Raw genomic sequence first — 19,501 nt, 5'->3', positions numbered from 1 at the left:
AGACAACTGGGCTCGAACCGCTGCTACTCACTATACAGCAATGGCAGGAGGAAATAAAGAATGTGTAGCTGTTTGAAAACCTAATTAAAGGAGATGTATCGTTGGTAAAATGGGCCCCTGTCATTGAAAACTACCCCAGTGATAGAGTTATTCTCATTTTTGTGAAATCTCAGTCTCATCTTTTTCTTTTTCCATGACTTATGTCCTCTAGGATTTATGGAGATAAGTTAGATTTTGAAGTTGCTGGTTTTCAATTGTAACTTAAACTGAGAGAGAGAGAGAGAGAGAGAGAGAGAGAGAGAGAGAGAGAGAGAGAGAGAGGGAGAGAAAGCGGACCGTTTGCAGGGTCTCTGCCGCGAGAGCGTTGTGTTTATAATCCACTTTATGTTACCAGGACAACGGAGCCCCCCCAGCGCGCCATCCAATCAGAACTCCACACTAAGTTCCATTGACCAATCACATTCCCGGTTTGTCTTGTCGCGTTGATCGGCCGCTGTCAGTTGTCAGCGCTCCCGCCTGCCGCGGTCAGTCTGTTGCTGGAGTTGTCACAGCTTTGAACTCTCTGTCCGTCAGTCCGCACGTTTTTCCATCCGACCACAATGAGGGAGATCGTGCACCTGCAGGCCGGCCAGTGCGGCAACCAGATCGGAGCCAAGGTTTGGAAACCCGGGTTAAAAGAAGTGTGAAAGAGCGCGAACGTTAAATTGGGATCGGGCGGGCGGCTCAACGAGTTTACCTGGCGATACAGCTAATGTTAGCCCGGGTTAAGTTTGACTCGCAAGGACAGGTCGTGCTAGTCAGCCGGCTACTTTAACCCCTAACGTTTGTCCTCCTCTAGTTCTGGGAGGTGATCAGCGACGAGCACGGCATCGACCCGTCCGGGACGTACCATGGCGACAGCGACCTGCAGCTGGAGCGGATCAACGTCTACTACAACGAGGCGACAGGTTGGTGCCACTTTGCCCGAAGCTTCTCCAGCCAGAGTCAGATCACCTCCTTTCCACCGGAGCCCATGTAATCCAATACCGCGACCGTCCAGCAGGGGGTCCTAATCCCACGGGCCCGTCCTGACTCGCCCTCCTAGTTACTGTTACTGTTTCTAGGACACAACAAATCAACAACCCCCCCCCCAGCTAACGATGTTAAGTCTAACTTTATATAACATGTATTAGACCGCACGTAAGGGAGTGTTCAAAATCAAGATGTGTCGTGCTATAGAGGCTGCAAAACATGAGGGATTCAAGTTTACTTACAAACCACTGCTGCAAACGTTTTTAGTTTGTCACTCTGTGCTTTGCTGCCAACATTTAAAAACAGGGAATTAAACTTGTAAAACGCCTTAAACCCTAAAAACTTGAAGTTCTCATTTCACTTGGATAGTGGGATGACTTTCAATCACTAGAAATGGACAGTATTGAAAACAAACTATGTATTAAATAGTAGTGATGGACAAAAGGCAGCGATCTTTACTTGTGTATTTTCTTGTACCCGTCATCTCCAGGTGGGAAGTACGTCCCTCGTGCGGTGCTGGTGGACTTGGAGCCAGGAACGATGGACTCTGTGAGGTCGGGTCCTTTTGGCCAGATCTTTAGACCAGACAACTTTGTGTTTGGTGAGGATTTTTATTTATAAATTAATTTGTATTTAAACACGGCCTGACAAAATTGGCTTGATTAGATCTTTAATACTGAAAATGAGTTGCTTTCCACAATTCTGCAAGAGTAAAGAAGCCAATCATATTCCATATATGCAGTGCTCATTGCAAGTAAAAGGTGTTCACAAATACTATGAAGTCATTTTGTAAATAGATGAGGAAGGTTTTGACTACACAGCTGTGAGACAGGCATGTATTTGCATGTACCACAGGCCAGAGCGGAGCAGGTAATAACTGGGCCAAAGGCCACTACACTGAGGGAGCCGAGCTGGTAGACTCTGTCCTGGATGTGGTGAGGAAGGAGGCAGAGGGCTGCGACTGCCTCCAGGGCTTCCAGCTCACACACTCCCTGGGCGGAGGAACCGGTTCTGGCATGGGCACGCTGCTTATCAGCAAAATTCGAGAGGAGTATCCTGATCGCATCATGAACACTTTCAGCGTAGTGCCCTCACCCAAGGTACACTTCACTCATTAAAATTTTGCTCTACCTGTTTCCTCTGTGCGCTAATGGTGTTCGTGCTTCCCCCCTTTGTGTCCTCTTCCCCTTCACCCTCCCTCTCCAGGTGTCAGACACGGTGGTGGAGCCGTACAATGCCACCCTGTCAGTCCACCAGCTGGTGGAGAACACAGATGAGACCTACTGCATTGATAATGAGGCCCTGTATGACATCTGCTTCCGTACACTGAAACTCACTACACCCACCTATGGTGACCTCAACCACCTTGTCTCAGCCACCATGAGCGGGGTGACCACCTGCCTGCGCTTTCCCGGCCAGCTCAATGCTGATCTGAGGAAACTGGCTGTCAACATGGTGCCCTTCCCCAGGCTGCACTTCTTCATGCCAGGCTTTGCCCCCCTGACCAGTCGGGGCAGCCAGCAGTACAGGTAGAGAGGCAGGAGTCCGCATCAGACCAGCAAGTAGTATTTTAATGTATTTTGAATCTTACTTGAATTGTCTGTCTTTTTCTAGGGCACTGACAGTTCCTGAACTCACCCAGCAGATGTTTGATGCCAAAAACATGATGGCGGCTTGTGACCCACGCCACGGGCGCTACCTTACTGTCGCCGCCATCTTCCGGGGCCGCATGTCCATGAAGGAGGTGGACGAGCAGATGTTGAACGTGCAAAACAAGAACAGCAGCTACTTTGTGGAGTGGATCCCCAACAATGTCAAGACGGCCGTCTGCGACATCCCTCCCCGCGGCCTCAAGATGTCCTCCACTTTCATTGGCAACAGCACAGCCATTCAGGAGCTGTTCAAACGCATCTCAGAGCAGTTCACTGCCATGTTCCGCCGCAAGGCCTTCCTCCACTGGTGAGAGAAATAAGACTGACTGAAGTTTATGTTCTTGTGCTCGCCTGTTCTTACCCAGAATTCATACACTGACTTAATGCCCATCAGTAAGTATTTACTTTACGTCCATTGTTTCAGGTACACGGGCGAAGGCATGGACGAGATGGAGTTCACAGAGGCTGAGAGCAATATGAACGACCTGGTGTCCGAGTACCAGCAGTACCAGGACGCCACTGCTGAGGAAGAGGGCGAGTTTGAGGAGGAAGGCGAAGAGGAATTGGCCTAAACAACAGCCATGACCTGTTTCTTACTATGCAAGAGTTAAGTGCTGACAATAATAAAACAATAACCTCAAAATTAAACAACATCTGCATTGAAAGTTGTCAAACGGTAACATTAAAATATTGTTCAGCCTTAATGGGAGTGCAAAGAAATTGGTTTAGAAATATTGTTGGTTTTTAAATTTCCAACTCTTTTGCCGTTTCCTTCATGTCTTGTGTTTCTTCCTTCCTGTTTTGGATGTTTTCAACTTTTGTTTCGTCTAAGTGTGTCACCTAACTGTCACACCCCCGAGTGGCAATGGCAACCATCAAACAGATCTGGCATGTGTGAGCAATCATAAAACTTTGGACATATTGTTGAAATTAAAATGGTTAACGTTACCTCTCTGTTATACACAAGTCTCAGGAAAATCCAGTCCTTGTATAACAGCTCAGTCCATTCATTGCAGACACCTGCTGACTGCTCTGTCCACTCGGTGGTGGTGTTGTGCATTAGTGGGAATGATCACCCTCTGTTTGTTCTTTGGCTTTTTCAACTTCCAGGTTTAAAATATGTTTGATGAAAGAGAATGTAACACTGATCACTTGAAACACTTGAAAGCTGAATTAAATAAATTCTTTTTTTGAAAGAAAAAACTGCTTATGAGTTTGTGACTAACTGCTACTTTTGTCTACTTTTTATCCATTTTGTTAAGACGACTTACTTTAGCTTTCAAATTACAGGCGAGGGAATTATTTGTCTCACAATCATTCAATGTTCACCTTGACTCAAGGATTAACTCATTCGATTTAGGAGGTCAAAGGTCATGGTGACCTCAAATGTTTTGGGCTTCTTGAACACGGTATGTTAAGTCTGCCTCTCAAGAATTTCTTTCAACAGTATTTCAGAAAGTGTTTATGCAATAAACTAAACCTGCTTAGTTGTGTGTCTCTGGGTGTTAATGTGCAGCAGTTTACTGAAGTAAAGAAACCTCTGTGGATGTGCAGGGACTTTAAAAGGCATTTTAATAGAGGAAATCGACAGATGTGTGCCGGCTCACTGTCACACGTTAGTAGTAACACCTGAGATTTTCCTACTATGACAAACCTAAATGTCTGAATCCGGCTGTTTCTATCTGCCCACCAGAGCAATAACATGAGGATCTGATCCCAGACCAGGTGTAATTTTCTTTTTTATTCATTTGAGGTTGATGATTGAATCCTACGCGTCACTTAGTTTACAGGATTTGACTTCCGTTGGCAGAATTACTGCTGTTATTCGACTCACTTAGTCACAGGGTGAACATTGTTGTGACACACACACAGGAAACTGGTCTAAGAGCCCAGATAACCCCAAGGTGTGGTCTCTATTCTTATCAAAAACTGTGTATAGATATGCATATGATGATAATATCCATGTCATATCTTTTTATTCAAATCAGTGATGGAGGCCTGTTATGTGAAGTGGTCATTATCTGACAGGCAGCAAATCTGATAACGTCCAACATCCTGATCCTCGTCCTTTCACTTCATCTATTCAATTTGATTTGTTGTGTCAAAAGATCCAACATGTACTTAGGTGCAAGTCCAGAAAAGGGCCTTAAAAGTCAGCAATGACATCTTAAAAGCAATTCTACACTTTAATGGAAGCCATTAAAGTGTTCCTATTTAGTTCATTTTAGAAAGTTCACTGTTCTAAAAAGTTAAATCAACACTCAATATCACAAAAAAATGTTAATAAAGAACATGACAGTGTTAAAAAAGTGTTGTTCTAGATGTGTTTTAGTTTCACAGTGAATGTTTTTGCAGTTTCTATACTGTCTCGTTTTCTATAGTGGGTAAGAGCTAACACAACCTTGAGCTGAGATGCTTCGATCAGCTGCTGCTTCCAAAGTCAAGAATTAACCGACAAGTTTGAATCCATGGACGATAAGTTGTGAAAGAGCAAGAACAAGTCCACCTGCTGATGATGTGCTCGAAAGATACAGAGCAGGTTAATAAGTGGACCTTTAGCTTAGACGATTTTCTCAACAGTTTCTATACAGTAAATGGAATTATGTACACTACTGCAGTGCCCGTTGTAAACCTGCCTGTTTGTAATGTTCTGTTCTCTTGTCCTGTGTTAATGCTCCGGAGCTACGTCAGAATTATTCCTTTTTTTTATTAGTGAGTCCTCCTCCAACAGTTCTTCAACATACTCTCACTTTTTATTGTTTGTGTGCTGGACGTTGTGTGCAGAGCTTTTTTATAAACAGTCTATGGTGCAGATTGAAGTTAGAGCAATTTGTGTTCATCCTACCTGGTTTATTTACAGTGAAGATTTTATAGTCAATTTTTCCCGAGTGAATGTTGTTGCCATGATGGAGATCTGCAGTATCTTAAAAATAATCAATTGATCAAAATGATCAGGTGGTACAGCTATTATTGCCATTATGGCCAGTTACCGACCATTGCTGTAGTTTATCTGAGGACGTAGAAGACACGTTCAACTTAATCTTTATTAATATTGAACGTTTTGTGTATCCACTTGCAAATTTGACACTGCACTTCCCTGGACCACTAACAATATACATGCCCAGTTTGAAGCTGATAGGTTGAGCGGTTCGCAAGATATACATTCCACATACAGACCAACAGACAGATGTATGTGGAATTAGCAGGTGATAATTTATAATCAGTAGTGTTTAGCTCCTAAATTATCTATTAATAATCTATTTGGACTCTAGCTACAGGTATGATCCTCTGCAACCACTTGAAGCCATTGACTTTATATTAGTTCCACAATCAGTGAGAAAAGACAAGGAGAAGAAGAGAAGTGAAAATGAGCCATGTTCACTTTTTCACACTTAAACTGATCTAAAACAAACGCACACACACAAATTCAAACTTTACACATTTTATAAATCGATGTTTCAAAAATGCACAAAGTTCAATGACACTTTCAACATCACATTTCATTTCCATCGTGCTTTCAATAGTAATCCTCCACCTTGCAACCGAGTTAAAGAAGGAATAAGATGAAATGTAATACTTGATGGAGACTCAGCATTTTGTGCAGGACAATAAAGCATTCCACTGTCTTTGTCTTACTGAACAATCTACTGAGGGCGTTTCAGAGAGCAGCAGCGACAGGGTGGTCCAGTATGTTGTGTCTGAATCCAGCCGATGGCTCACCATCAGTGACAGTGGAGCACTGGAGTGAGGTGTAGTGCTCTTATCTCCTCTAGACTGTAACATGGATTTTATATCAAATGTGAGCATGAGGCAAAAGTAAAGGCACATTGACCTCCATGACAAAACATACAAAAACAACAAAGGAGTATTTCTCATCACAAAAAAAGAACAAATGGTTATTTATTTGGGGAAATCTCAACATAGTAATATATGTTTTAGATCAGGGATGTTCTGGTCAACCGGCAGAATTCTGACGAGACATTTCTTTTGAGATTTTATGATTTTTAATCCAATATACAACAAATCAATAGTCAATGAGAACCATACTACACCATAAATCATATAGACCATGTTATATTATGGGAAACCTCAGGCGTTTGGGTTATTTGAGTTGTGTGCTGTTTTTTTCAAATCTCCGTAACCAATTTCCTCCAATTAAAGAAGAAACACAAATTGGAAAAAAGTAAAACAAAGAGAGGGTATAACGTCCCAGAGGAGAAAACGATGGCACTGTTAGTTAGACAGAGACATAAAGGGAATGAAAGAAGACGTACATACAGCTATACATACACCACTGCTGGAGGGAATAAGAGGATCGGAGGAAACCCTGGAGGCAAAACAGGGGGACAAACTCATGTCAAGATTGAAAGTGAAAGACAGAAGAAGAGAAATAAGGCCACAAAGGATGAAGAATATAAAAGAGGAAGAAAATAATAAGTGATAAATTGTTAAAAATGAAAGAACAAAAAATGAGAGGCACTGTGAGTCTCATTACAAAAAGGGTTACACTGGTATATATATTGATTTACCAACATATTACATATTGGCTTTTATTCAAATGCCAGATATCTTCCACCTCTAATGAGATGAATTTGATGCAGATTTAATTACATATTAAATCTTTAATTTGTCAAATCTCCAATGGATTTCTGTCGGAGGGGCTTCACCTAAACCAGTGACGTGAAGTTTTGTGTAGCTACACACGACCGAAAAATCAAACCTGCTCAAAATGTCTTTCTTTCAGGTTTTGATTCATCTCAAAAAACTAGTAACAGCCTTAAAAGCTCTGGTCAAAACTTGAACAAATACAGAGGGACAATAAAAGAGCCCTCTCATTGTTCACAGCAGCTCTGACTGTTTTCACTGGTCTGATCTTGTGATAAACGGTACATCTGACATGTTCGGCCTTCACCATTACAGGTAGTAGATCAATTCCCACCACATGTGCAATAACAATGCACTCCTAAACTTTCCATTTTCCATGTTCAACAGTATCACTGACGATATCAGTGTGTAAACTCATGTATTTATATGAGGAGGAGGTGGCCACTGAGGTTACTAAATACAATTATCCCAGTTCTTAAAATGTCTCTTTATGAAAGAGTCTTTTTTTTAATCAAAGTTTGTTCGGTCTTTCTAAGCCTGGTGGTGGGGTTCCGTTCATGAACACCACCATTTCACAGTCTGAAGTGACTGATGGGCGTGGGCTCATGTGGACTCAGACAGGTTTAATCTCACTGTAAGCTGCTGTCTTCAGTGGTGGCGGAGGACTGATGCTGGGCTGCTCCCTGCGCCTGGTTCACCTCCCTGACGGCCAAGATGCGTGTGAGCATGCTCTGTAGAGTGGCGCCCTCTAATGGCTGAGTAGTGTACCAGTGTGAACTGTTGAGGGCAGGGGAAAGAGAAAGTCAGACAAAGCTTTATGGTGTCAACATTAAGACATTTTGCATTTGTGCAACCAAAGTTACACAGAACAGTTTAAATTTCCATAGTTTTATTATCAGTATGTCATGTTCATCTTCTGCGAAGGTTTATGTGCTGAGGAGGCACAGTGATTGTTACAAGTAGTAAATCTTTCTTTCTGGCTTGCTGGTGTTTAAATATGCCCAAAAATGTATCATCTTACAATAATTGTATTACTTTGAGGTATCAAGTATTGAATCATCAATCTTCAATAACTGATCATAATCAAAAATAATAAAGTTACTTTAAAAGTGTGTCATTGAACAATAATTGTTACAATAATAATATTACTGTGACGTTTTATCATCTTACAATAATTGTAGTATTTGATGTTGTGTCATATTATAACAATTGTATTACATTGAATTGACAGGTATTTGAAGTGTAGGTTTTGATGGTCAAAACAAATACAATTGTATTGATTAGACAGGGTTTGTAGTAACGTTGGTCAATGCTGACCAGGGGTCTGCTCAGTTTTGTTTTATACCTGTAATAAAAATAACACATTATATCTTGAAGCTTTAATCTGTGCAAAAATGTTTTTTGAGCCATTTCCATATCGAACAATGTTGTCTTTATTTCAGTGACAGTGCGACCCACACGTGTCACAGCATTAACGCTGCTTTAGTCAGTCTCTTGATTCCACTTCTGACACTGCTAAAAAGTCTAGATATATTTTTATGTATATATTTATATATATTTATATATATTTGAAATCAGGACATGTTCGTACAAACTCATCTCACGAACAAATGTAAGAGAAATGCAAACATGTTCTCTCATGAGGCCTCTCACTTGTTCTTGAAAGATTTTTAAATAAAGTCCGGTAAATAAGTGACACACTCTTGAAGGAGAAATCAGACATCACTTGGTTTGTTTGACAGACTCTGACCTGTTTGTGTGGACAATCTGTTCAGGCTGGAGGTAAAACACATCCGATCTCTTCTTCACCGACTCTGGGCTGTTGAAGAGCAAGAGGACAGAGAAGATGTTTGTTCACTTTTCTTAACCGGGGAGTAAACCAGGGAGTGTGAGTTATCAGCAGAAATCTGTGTCTCACCATCTAGAGAGGTAGAACTCGTAGAGTCTGACGGGACAGTGGAGAGGGTTGGTGACATTTTCCAGCATTTCCATGCTTCCATCATTGTCCGTCTGCCTTCTTCTGTGCCGCTCTAGAAACAACAGGACAAACCAAAACTCAGCCTGTCAGTATTTGAAATACTAATGACATGAAATAGGAGTAGTTTCATTGTACACCAGCTACCTGTGTCTTCCTGGCTGGGCGTGGCAGAGCTGCTTCTCTGGTACTGGAGGTAGTGGACCCTTCCGGCTCGGCTGCAGGGTTTGGAGCGTCGAGTGAAGTTGACAAAGGAGAGACTTTGGTGCTGAGCCAGCGTAGTTAAGTGGAAAGTTTTGGTGCAGAAGAAGAGCAGCGTGTTGAGCAGCACTATGGGTGAGTACGCGCCCAGCTGCTTACACTCCCACAGGTAGGACTCTTCAACACGGGAGGAAACGATACCACCTGTAGGAGGAAAGAGGAAGCAGGGGAAACACTGAGGAAATGATCTGGCTCTTCAGCCACTGACTTCCCCCAGCTGAGGGGAGTTCAGTGACAATTCTCTGTGAATTCGTCACTATGACAACACCTATTATATCACATGTATTCAATCAACCCACTGTCAATGATATTGATTGGTGCACCTTTTAAGATGCACATGGTCAGAAACAAGTGCAGGAATTCAGACACTCGACCTCTACTAATTCAAACTTGTATACAGATTGGTATTTGCGAAAGGAAAATATATTGAATTGCTATTTAAGAAAAAAAGCCAACCACAAATAGTATCAATGATAATTGGGTGTGACTTTGTATCAGTGATCATACCACTAGGTAGTAGTTTAGGCTTCCAGAACTGCAGCATCCCAGTGATCTCAGTGGCAAAATGACTGTAGAGCTCGTCAGTGAAGATGTTCTCTATGCGGCCCTTCATGAACAGATACTGTTCAGAGAGGAGGCAAAACATAAAGAGTCAAAAAGTGATGAACACAGTGAAAGAATCTCAATTGAAACCGGTGATACGTTTGTGTGTGTGTGTGTGTGTTGACCTGTTGTATCCCCAAACAGAGGTAGAAGATGCTGTCTGGGCTGTAGGGCTCTCCATTGGGCCGTCTCACTTCTCTGATGAAGCGAGACAGAGCAAAGCTCAGCTCAGCAGAGTCACATTGAAGGATGTCTTCTTTTATATCCACTAGAGTGGCTACAGGTGGAGAGAACATCAAATACAATGATTATAGTTAACATAGAGCCATTAAACACATCTATCCACTAATTCCACAAACCTCTGTCTGTCTGTACGTGGAACGCATATCTCGCGAACCGCTCATTTAAACGACTTCACACTTGGCCTTTGTATTCTCAGTCGTCATAAGAAGTACTGCTTCAAACCGTGGGTCAAATTCGCCCCAGATCATATTGAAAATTAGTTTTTTTTTATCTCACCATATCGGACTGTGGCAGACACAAACAGTCATGAGTGCAGCAGGTGCTGCCCTCTTTTATGGCAGCAACATTCATATAATTACTTCTTGTTTGGCATTTAAGTAAAAGCATTGTTAATTTTGTTGATGCAATGCTTTATATTGAGCTGAATCATAGAACTTCTATTTTTAAAAGTTGTGAACTTAAACTTCTGAAGATTGTTTCAATTGCTTAACAAACCTCTGTAATAGCCAACATGTATGAAAAATAAATAATTCGTACATACATATATATATATATAAGCAACCCATGTGAACAATAATAAAGACAATTCAGTTCATATTAAATATGAAAGTTATAAAATCTTCGTCGAATGAGCACAAGGTTTTTTCTAATTGAACTCTGCACCACAGACTGTTTATAAAAAGCTCTGCACACAACGTTCAGCACACAAACAATAAAAAGTGAGTATATTCTCATAACTGTTTGAGCAGGACTCATTAATGACAAGTAATAATTCTGAAGACGCTCCGGAGCATTAACACAGGACAAGAGAACAGAACTGTACGAGTTAGAGATAAAGAAAACAGAAACTAAAACTAAAACAGTAAAGAGAACTGAGGCTTACACTGTTGTGGCTGTTTGTTGCGCAGTTGGACCCAGCACTTCCAGGCTTTAACCCCATACAGGTGGTTCAGTTTGGAGGCGACGGGCGGTTCCAGTGCACTGCGGTCCAAAACAGTCCGCCTTCGTCCCTACATAAACAAAACTATGCAATGAAAACTGGGTAGAATATTGTTGAGATGACTGAAAGGTTGACTGTGAAAATTTGACTTTTTGGGGGGAAACATTGAACATATTGGTAAAACTTTTTGTCAACTTAATACACACAACATTAAAGACTGTCATAACAGTTGAGGACCAGGTGATACTATTTGTTAAAGCAGTTTCTGCTGGCAGTCTCTAGTTTCTAAAGCACTTGAATGCAGCAGATCACAACAAAAGGTGTCCGCCAGAGAATCACAGAGCAGCCAGCAAGAGAACTTCTGCCTAATAATCAGCGACTATAGGGTCAATATCAAATGCTAATTAAATGAATCCGACATTACCCAAACGCTGTCGACCTATGTGGAGACACATACCCGTTTCCGGCCAGGGAAACCTTCTCTGGGTCTCTTCACTCCTCGCTGTGGAGCAGTCGACTTCTGACCAACTGATACTGCAGAAACACAAACAGATCCCCTCTGAGTGACAGGTGTTGAGGATGTTTCTTCATTTTAAAACTTGAATTATTTCTTGGGCATTTCGAACTACATTTATTGGAGCTTTCAAGTGAGCAACTACATGTCATTCTTTCAACAGATTCGAGGTGGGCAATCACTTAACAGGTCATGGTATCTCACCAGAAGGGAAGTCCGTCTCCAAGTCCATCACTGGAGAGGAGGGAGGTTGATGCTCGCCACTGGTGGTCGGCGGGTCACTTGTGGTCGTGCTCTCTGGCTTGACATCAAGCTGGGGTTCACCAGGCCCTGTGCTCCTTTCTGAACTTACAGTTAGAGGCAGATCGGCTTCAACTGCTTTTAGAGTGTCCTCCTTTTCATGGATTATGGGATCGACCACTTGTGACTCCACGTCTGCGCTGGAACTGCTCTGGTCTGTAGCAGATACACAGAGATAAAACACACACAAAGTCAACCTGAGGGGGTTTCTGACCTTTGCCTCCTTGCTTTGTCAAAAAGATCTAAAACATCATCGAACTCAAATATGTAAAAAAAAAACACACCTGCACTGGAAACTGGCTGATCACTGTGTTTTTCCTTCTTCAAATCCCAAGGCTCTGATTGGACAGCTGCATCTTTCATGTCCTTGTTCTTCTGTGGTACGACGATGGGTACTGGAACCTGGAAGCAATGGGAGACAATATGAGGTCTTTGAATACTTTTAAGTGTTACAGAACGTGAAAGTAAGGTAAAGGGTGAGGGTTACATACAGGCATGGGCATTGCCATCGGTACAGGTGTGTACTGGGAGTACATATTCATAGGCACTGGAATGAAGACCGGAACTGGGACTGGTACCATTATCACCCTCACATTCTCCTCTCTGGCTGATGTGGTCACTGAGGGTGAAGACTGAGCTGGAAGAGGGAGGAAGGTGGGAGGACATGAGAAGATCATCACGAGTTATTCAGGTTTCGATTGAAGCCATAATTTAGAAAAATACCAAAAAGTTTAATTTGACATTAAAACTGATGCTACTCTTAATTCTTATTAAAAAAAACATTCAATTATTTCTAGTTCCTGCGCAACATTTTATTGTATTTTTATGTATTTGATTTAAATATCGGCATTTTATACTTATCACTGAAATTCTGTAAAAGTTATGATACAAATAAAAAAAGACCAGATTGTTTTCAAATAAATGCTACATTACCTCTCCAATGGTGATGTTAATGTGTTTCACAAAATGATAACACTTAATGTTATTTCTACTAACTACTGATGAATGAACCAAGTGTTGATTTATTGAGGTTTTGTTTACACGACACCTTAAGGAAACAAACCTCAACATCATCATCCACTGACACCAGACATCTGACGTTGATTGAGAAGAAACCTTATCAACCAGCTGTAGTTTTCTGTATTTATACACATAACTCATAAAGGAATGCAGCTATGCACCAGTCATCAGTACTCAACTGCATCTTAATGTTTCTTTTACATTACATCTATTTTTTTGTCACCAGTATCCAACAGATGTCATCTGCTGCTGACTTTCTAAATGTCAGACATGGATAGGTCTATTTAAATGTACAGTTTATGAATCACATGCTGTTGTTACCAAGGCTTGGGTATAGACTCACGAGAAAGTAAAGTTTATTACCACCCGGTTTGTGTTTTTACGGCGCAATCAAATGCTTTTAAACAGTGAACAAACCAATTCTTCAATGTATCAGAACGAGTTGCTTCTCCATCACTAGTCTCACCGTTCTGCCTGATCCTGGACAGTTTTGAGAAATGCACCATAATAGACTCATCTGTATGCATGATGTGGGGGTGCATGTTAGTAGTTTTGCATCAGAAATGATCACTCACTTATTCAGTATATCTCATACTCCTTACCATCTACTGAGTCTATTCTCATTTTATAGTAACATTATTGTGCATGTTTATCATCGATATGTGGGAGACCATTTGTAAGTGAAATGTGGTGAATTAAGTCAAACTTGAGAAATTATTTGTCTATATATATTCTTTCTCAAACTTAATTTATTGACATATTTTTTGCATTTAACAAAACAAAAACAGCCTTTTTCAGGTGCAGACAACATATTAACAAACAAACAAAAGCAACAACGGTCTGACCCTTGTCACCTTAACCATATCTGAGAAAAACTGCAAAAAAAGAAACATGCACTTATGGTAAAGAAAAATACGACAGACAGTAGGTTGATAAAAAAGGTTGAATGTAAACATCAAATATGTGATACAGCTCAAGTTCAACTACGACAGCAGATGGATGAACAGAGGTTAGTCTTGGTTTATTGAGGTGCAGCAGGGAATTTAAACTTAAACTTTCATACATCAGATTTACATTAAACTTGAAGTGTAGTGTAACAGGACATATCAGTGAACTAAACATCAAAACGAAAGCTGTTCTATGCGGCCACAAAACACACAAAAAAACATTCAGATTTTAGTGGGACACTAGGCCAAGAATTTTCTTTCTCCTTACTTATTGATTCATTATGGCAGTAATACTGAATCACAACTGGGACTTCCATCATAAAAGAAACAGGACAACTGGACAGATGTTGTTCCTAGAGACATCGCCATTTGTTCCAAATTGCTTTTCTAGATTTTGCCATTTCAGTTCGATATAATCAAATCAAACTGAGTAATGTTAAAATAAACTAACACTGCCACAAACATTCACTTTGTTCTGCTGTTTAGTTTCTTTTGCCATGCAACCTTCACCGACTAACACTGTATTGGCACAACAATATCACCCTAATTTACTTAGCAGTAGTAGTAGTAATAATAATAATTATAATAATAATTATATTGCTTTCCCTCGCCTTGTTAGAGCTGCTATGACTCTGGTCCTTAACTTATTCAGCCACATTTATCTCAGCAGCATAGTTGCTTGGATGCAGCCACATGATCATACACGACTTTGTTGCTCTTTTAATTTCCTAAACATAATCAAATTTGGTTTGTAATATGTGGAACAGTGTTTTAATCTATTCTGGACCTTAATAGCAACGAGGCTAATAAGGACCTTCACAAATATGAAAACCAGATTCCGGAGATGTTATGTAGTGAAACACAGTGGGCAGGAGATATTTCAAAACACACCTTGTTTGCCCCTACAGTTAGTTTCCTGAGGCAATTTACACAACATGAACATATCACTGGGACAACATATTTGTGGATTTTAGGGCACTTGATAAATGCAACATGATTGGAATCAGCTTTAATGACATTTTCATGTTTTTGACATGTAATCAATGAGGTAAAACCTATTTTTCCTTATATATTACAGTATGCTCTGTAGGCCATTGAAACAGTACAGTTTTTCAGTCTACTCAGTGAAACCTCCAGTTTGTCAATCACTTAAACACTACTTGGAATATCCCCGCACAAAATGAATACCCTCAATGAAGGGAGGATTCAGACAGGCAGTCATGAGCATATGGTAAATGGAATCATAAATACTGCTATCTTTTGTTTGTTAAAAAACACAGAAACACTCTTTTTAGTGCTAACTTCCACTGCACTACCAGTTTGCAAAAGCACATTCATGTAACAAATGGGTATTCTGCCTTTGCCGTCAGTAAATTTTGAGTTGAACTTAAAAAAACAATCTTAAAAAAGAAAGTCGAGGTATCAAATGAAATGTAGATCTGAACATAATCAGCTTGTTAGTCTTTGTCCAGGGGGAGGGGAGAAGGTGACCTCTTGTGTCTGCAAATCAGGAGGCTGTGGAGAGAAAAACTCGGGTGACACTCGACCCTCTTCAGAAATCAGTTAAGTTTACTTGAAAAAAGCACAAAGTAGATAACTGTTATTGTAATATAAACATAGTTGTAGTTATCACGATTCAAACAAAAACTGCTTTCAGACATGCACTGAACTCCGGAGGGGCTTTATGTGAGAACACAAATGTCTGTGTGAGAGCACCTGGACATTCTGTGGAGTTCCTCTGGCCAGCTCACTAGTCAAAATAAATGATTCGATGTGAGAACACAGCAGGAGATCCTCCGCGAGCGAGTGGGTGCGCTGATGAGGTTTCTAACGTGACAGATGCAAATATGAACAATTTAATAAAAGGAATACAAATATTTATGGACGAAAAAAACTGAGTCACACACGTAGAAGACAGCAACGAAGATGACAACAGTTGATACGTTTTTGGTGATAAGGGCAGACGCCGGTGTCAAAAACATGTGATGTCCACAGCAACGTTAATATGTAAGGTCCTGCCTCTGCCTGTTGCGCCACCCCTCCCCTGAACACTCGGGAGATTTCTGTGCTGTTGTGAACGGGTCTGAGCGGAGAATCTCCTGCTGTGTTGTTCATGTGTGAAAGGTAAATTCTGGAGAAAGTCCAGACCCAGTTATTCAGACATTCTCTGGAGTTCATGTCTGAAAACAGCTAGTGATTAAATTCAAAAAACAAAAAACAAATATTTAAATCAGAAATTTTAGAGCACAACTGAGGTTTGCGGTTATGCAGGAGGCTCACCTTGTGTTTCCAGTTCAAGGGCTGTTTTGTAGATCAGTCTGGTGTGGTAGAGTTCAAAACAGGGCACAGGGCAGAGGCTGGGCTCTCCTGAACATGTCTTACAGTAATATGATGTTTGCGTTCTCGCTGTCCCACTCTTCTGCTCACACTCCTTCATTTCAGAGTTCTCCTGTTTTCTCTCCCCATCCTTCTCATCGCGTACCTCTTCTTCAGTTCTCTTCTCTGGCCCCTCCACCTTCGGCTTCGGCTTCTTCCTCTGCTCCTCGTCTTCCTCCACCCTCTTCCTCTTGTGTCGTGAGCAGACCTTGCAGTCAGAGACACTCTCTCGCATGCTCAGGAAATGCCGTCCGGTTAGGCGCGCCGGCACGCCATTACATGGTTGACTTTCTCCCTGAGGTTTAGGTGACGGTGCTGGAGATGTGGATGCTTCAGTGGATGGTTGCAAGCAGCTATCTAGCAGAGCTGGTGTAATTATTGAAACAGCTAATTGTGAACAACCAAAAAACTGAACCAAACAAAAAAACATTAATGAATGAAATGGGATTTTTTCTAATCTTAATCCCAGAGTGGTCTTTCAGTTAGAGAGCAGGATTTATTGATTTCACATTCAGATTTTGTAATTCTCTCACTCAAAACTTAAATGTATCCTGCTTGTGCTGAGATTTCCAGCACTTCAGCTACAGCCTTTCTCCTCGTGCTCACACCCACGCTTTTGTGCAGGTGTGATGTTCAACTGAGATCATCACTCCACCTGGCATTCTATTGGTTGGAGAATTTCGACAGACTTGTTTGCACAAAAATCTAAGACTAGAGGAGAGAAGCAGTGTAAGAGGAGCTGAAGCTGGAGAGCAAGAAATCTAAGCAGAAGTAGGGTATATTTGAGTGTGGGCGCAGGGTTTTGAGTGAGATCATCACAAAATCTAAACTTGAAATCAATGTCCTGCTCTAAAGTTGAGAGACAATTCTCCTGAATAAAGATGGGGAAAAAAACCTCCATAAAAATGTTGCTGCATTGGGTTGTCACAAACAACAATCGACACATTAATCCTAAGAATATGTCTTTCATATTGTCGTCCTGCCGTTAACAAGCACTTTGTGTTGTTGTTGAAAGGTACTACACAAAATAAATCAGCCTGGCCTTATAAAAAGGACACACCTTACTCGGCCTGGAGGACCATGGCTACAGTCGTCTATTATTATTGTCAATGCCTAACATTGACTATAACTCCTGCCAATTATTCGGCATTACTTTATGCTAAATAGAAGATTAATATAAGCAAACTCAATATTATATTCCACAATACATTTAGTTAATAGTTGATTTAGTTTTACTGTTAATTCAACTTTTATAATTCAAAGTTGATCATGTGATTTTTATCATTAGACAACATCAAAACATAATAACAGCTTCAAAGTAAAACTAATGAAAGCCATTAATTAATGACCATTAAGAGATCATGAGTGATTTTTCAACACATCATGTGGTGTAAAAAGTAGAACATTTTATAAAAATGTCAACATTTCTCTATGAAGACAGATTTAAATACTTAATATTTCAAATAGGTATCAAATGACTGTGAACTATGTACAGAAAGGTGACCTGGGGTACAGTAGCTTCAAGAATTAGTCAGACTCCATCACCTTTTGCATTCTATAGTTTTGTAGATGTGAGACTAGTCAGAGCTGAGGGACGAATTAATGCAGTCTGACAAAGAGAGACACTGCTCAGGATCTGCCTGGAGGAATGGGATAAACTGCCCAAATCCAGGTGTGCAGTGCTTTTAGAGACTAAGGTCCATGATTAGGTCATTCACGATGCAGTCGGTTGCCTACGCGTACACGTGATTAAACAGCAAGTACATCGTGGACCTTCGTAGAAGAATCTGAGCCGTCATTGCGGCTAAAGGGTCTTTCACAATATACTTAGTTAAGGGTATGAAAACTTGTGTATATGAGAGATGTCAGGGCTTTTTTCCCCCTTTCTAAAACATGTTTTCAAAGAAAATTGGCAATTTCATCTGGTAAACGTGTGCAAAAGGTGAAGGGGTCTAAATACTTTCTGAAGCCACTCAAAATAGGTTCTGTGGCACGTTACTGTCGGGATGCTACTAGACAGTGTGAAACTCAGCACGCACTCCCAAAACTGCTGAGCTGATGTTCTGTGAACTTAACTACCAGAACATGATCACATGCTTTTCTAGTTACCTTCTGATTCAGTGGAAGATGTGGGCAGCTGGCACATAGTCTCTTGGTCCATAGTGAAGGGGCGACACAGAACCGACTTGTTCTTCATTTGACGCCGACGGGACACAGGCACACGCATGGCGTCAGTCTGTGTACTCGCCTGGACACAGACAACACAAAATAAATGACAGTTTATTTTTTAACCAGATCTTAAATCTGAAATTTAGGGATTTAAATAGATTCAATATCTATTCAGTTAAGGATATTTCATTGTACAATACCAATTTTGCTTGGACATGTTTAACTGTGCAAGGAAACCTCTAACTTAAAGTAGGCCTGTCACAATAACAATTTTTGTTGGACGATATATTGTCCCAGAAATGATTGTGATAAATGATATTGTCATTATTTTGAAACCATTTCATACCACTGATATGACAATGTTATAGCATAATCATGCAAGTTCACCCCTTCAAAGAGCAATGAATACAATTCTTAAGAATATTCAGTCTGACATTTCAGTTAAAAATAATAAAATATCCTTGATGAATAAAACTGATAAAATAAACCACACACAACCACAACAATTAATAAAATGGACTCTCTGGCTCTGTTAACAAAAATTGGTCTAGAATAAATATTTAACATCTGGCACAGGATATGTTCCCAGCCCAGTAAACAGGATGGGGTGGTTATGATTGACATGAGCTTTTAGCTTTGTATTGTATTAGGTTAATATTTCAGCGTTTCATCTATTGTGTTTGTGTGTTTGTGAGTGAGTCTCACGAACTCTGGAGCGAATCAACACAAACACAAAGTTAACTTTAGTACAGTTCAGGTGCTAGTAACTTGTTATTAGAGTTGGTGTTCATTGTTTAAGTGTAAAGTAAGTGCAGGTCAGCAGGAGTGTGGAGGGAGGACACTCAGACAGAGACTCAGACACGGTACAAACCAACCACTGCTCTA

At 40.7% G+C, this 19,501-nt stretch overlaps 2 protein-coding genes across 7 annotated transcripts in view; one reads left to right on the top strand and one right to left on the bottom strand.

Moving 5' to 3' along the window:
- Window positions 1-485: 485 nt before the first annotated feature.
- On the top strand, window positions 486-3,866 carry LOC118116132 (tubulin beta-4B chain). Its single transcript, XM_035167486.2, has 7 exons — window positions 486-656; window positions 839-947; window positions 1,502-1,612; window positions 1,867-2,111; window positions 2,218-2,540; window positions 2,626-2,970; window positions 3,088-3,866. Exons 1-7 carry the CDS (start codon window positions 600-602, stop codon window positions 3,233-3,235), a joined length of 1,338 nt encoding a protein of 445 aa, XP_035023377.1. The 5' UTR covers window positions 486-599; the 3' UTR covers window positions 3,236-3,866.
- A 2,223-nt stretch (window positions 3,867-6,089) lies between these two features.
- si:ch211-266o15.1 (zinc finger MYM-type protein 4) overlaps window positions 6,090-19,501 on the bottom strand; it is a 25,519-nt gene continuing 12,107 nt past the window's right edge. For all 6 annotated transcript variants that reach the window (XM_035167482.2, XM_035167483.2, XM_035167479.2 and 3 more), the window contains 12 exons: window positions 18,557-18,695; window positions 12,596-12,741; window positions 12,389-12,506; window positions 12,009-12,260; window positions 11,748-11,824; window positions 11,234-11,360; window positions 10,233-10,384; window positions 10,012-10,126; window positions 9,391-9,648; window positions 9,187-9,298; window positions 9,019-9,087; window positions 6,090-8,045 (listed from right to left, as the gene is read on the bottom strand). In XM_035167482.2, the coding sequence (XP_035023373.2) occupies window positions 7,898-8,045; window positions 9,019-9,087; window positions 9,187-9,298; window positions 9,391-9,648; window positions 10,012-10,126; window positions 10,233-10,384; window positions 11,234-11,360; window positions 11,748-11,824; window positions 12,009-12,260; window positions 12,389-12,506; window positions 12,596-12,741; window positions 18,557-18,695 (1,713 nt within the window). In that variant the 3' untranslated portion in view covers window positions 6,090-7,897. The remainder of the gene's footprint in view (window positions 8,046-9,018; window positions 9,088-9,186; window positions 9,299-9,390; window positions 9,649-10,011; window positions 10,127-10,232; window positions 10,385-11,233; window positions 11,361-11,747; window positions 11,825-12,008; window positions 12,261-12,388; window positions 12,507-12,595; window positions 12,742-18,556; window positions 18,696-19,501) is intronic.

Source organism: Hippoglossus stenolepis, chromosome 10 (assembly GCF_022539355.2).
Source record: "Hippoglossus stenolepis isolate QCI-W04-F060 chromosome 10, HSTE1.2, whole genome shotgun sequence".
Lineage (NCBI taxonomy): Eukaryota > Metazoa > Chordata > Actinopteri > Pleuronectiformes > Pleuronectidae > Hippoglossus > Hippoglossus stenolepis.
Note: the sequence above shows the minus strand (reverse complement) of the source record. Positions and strands in the feature narration are given on the sequence as shown.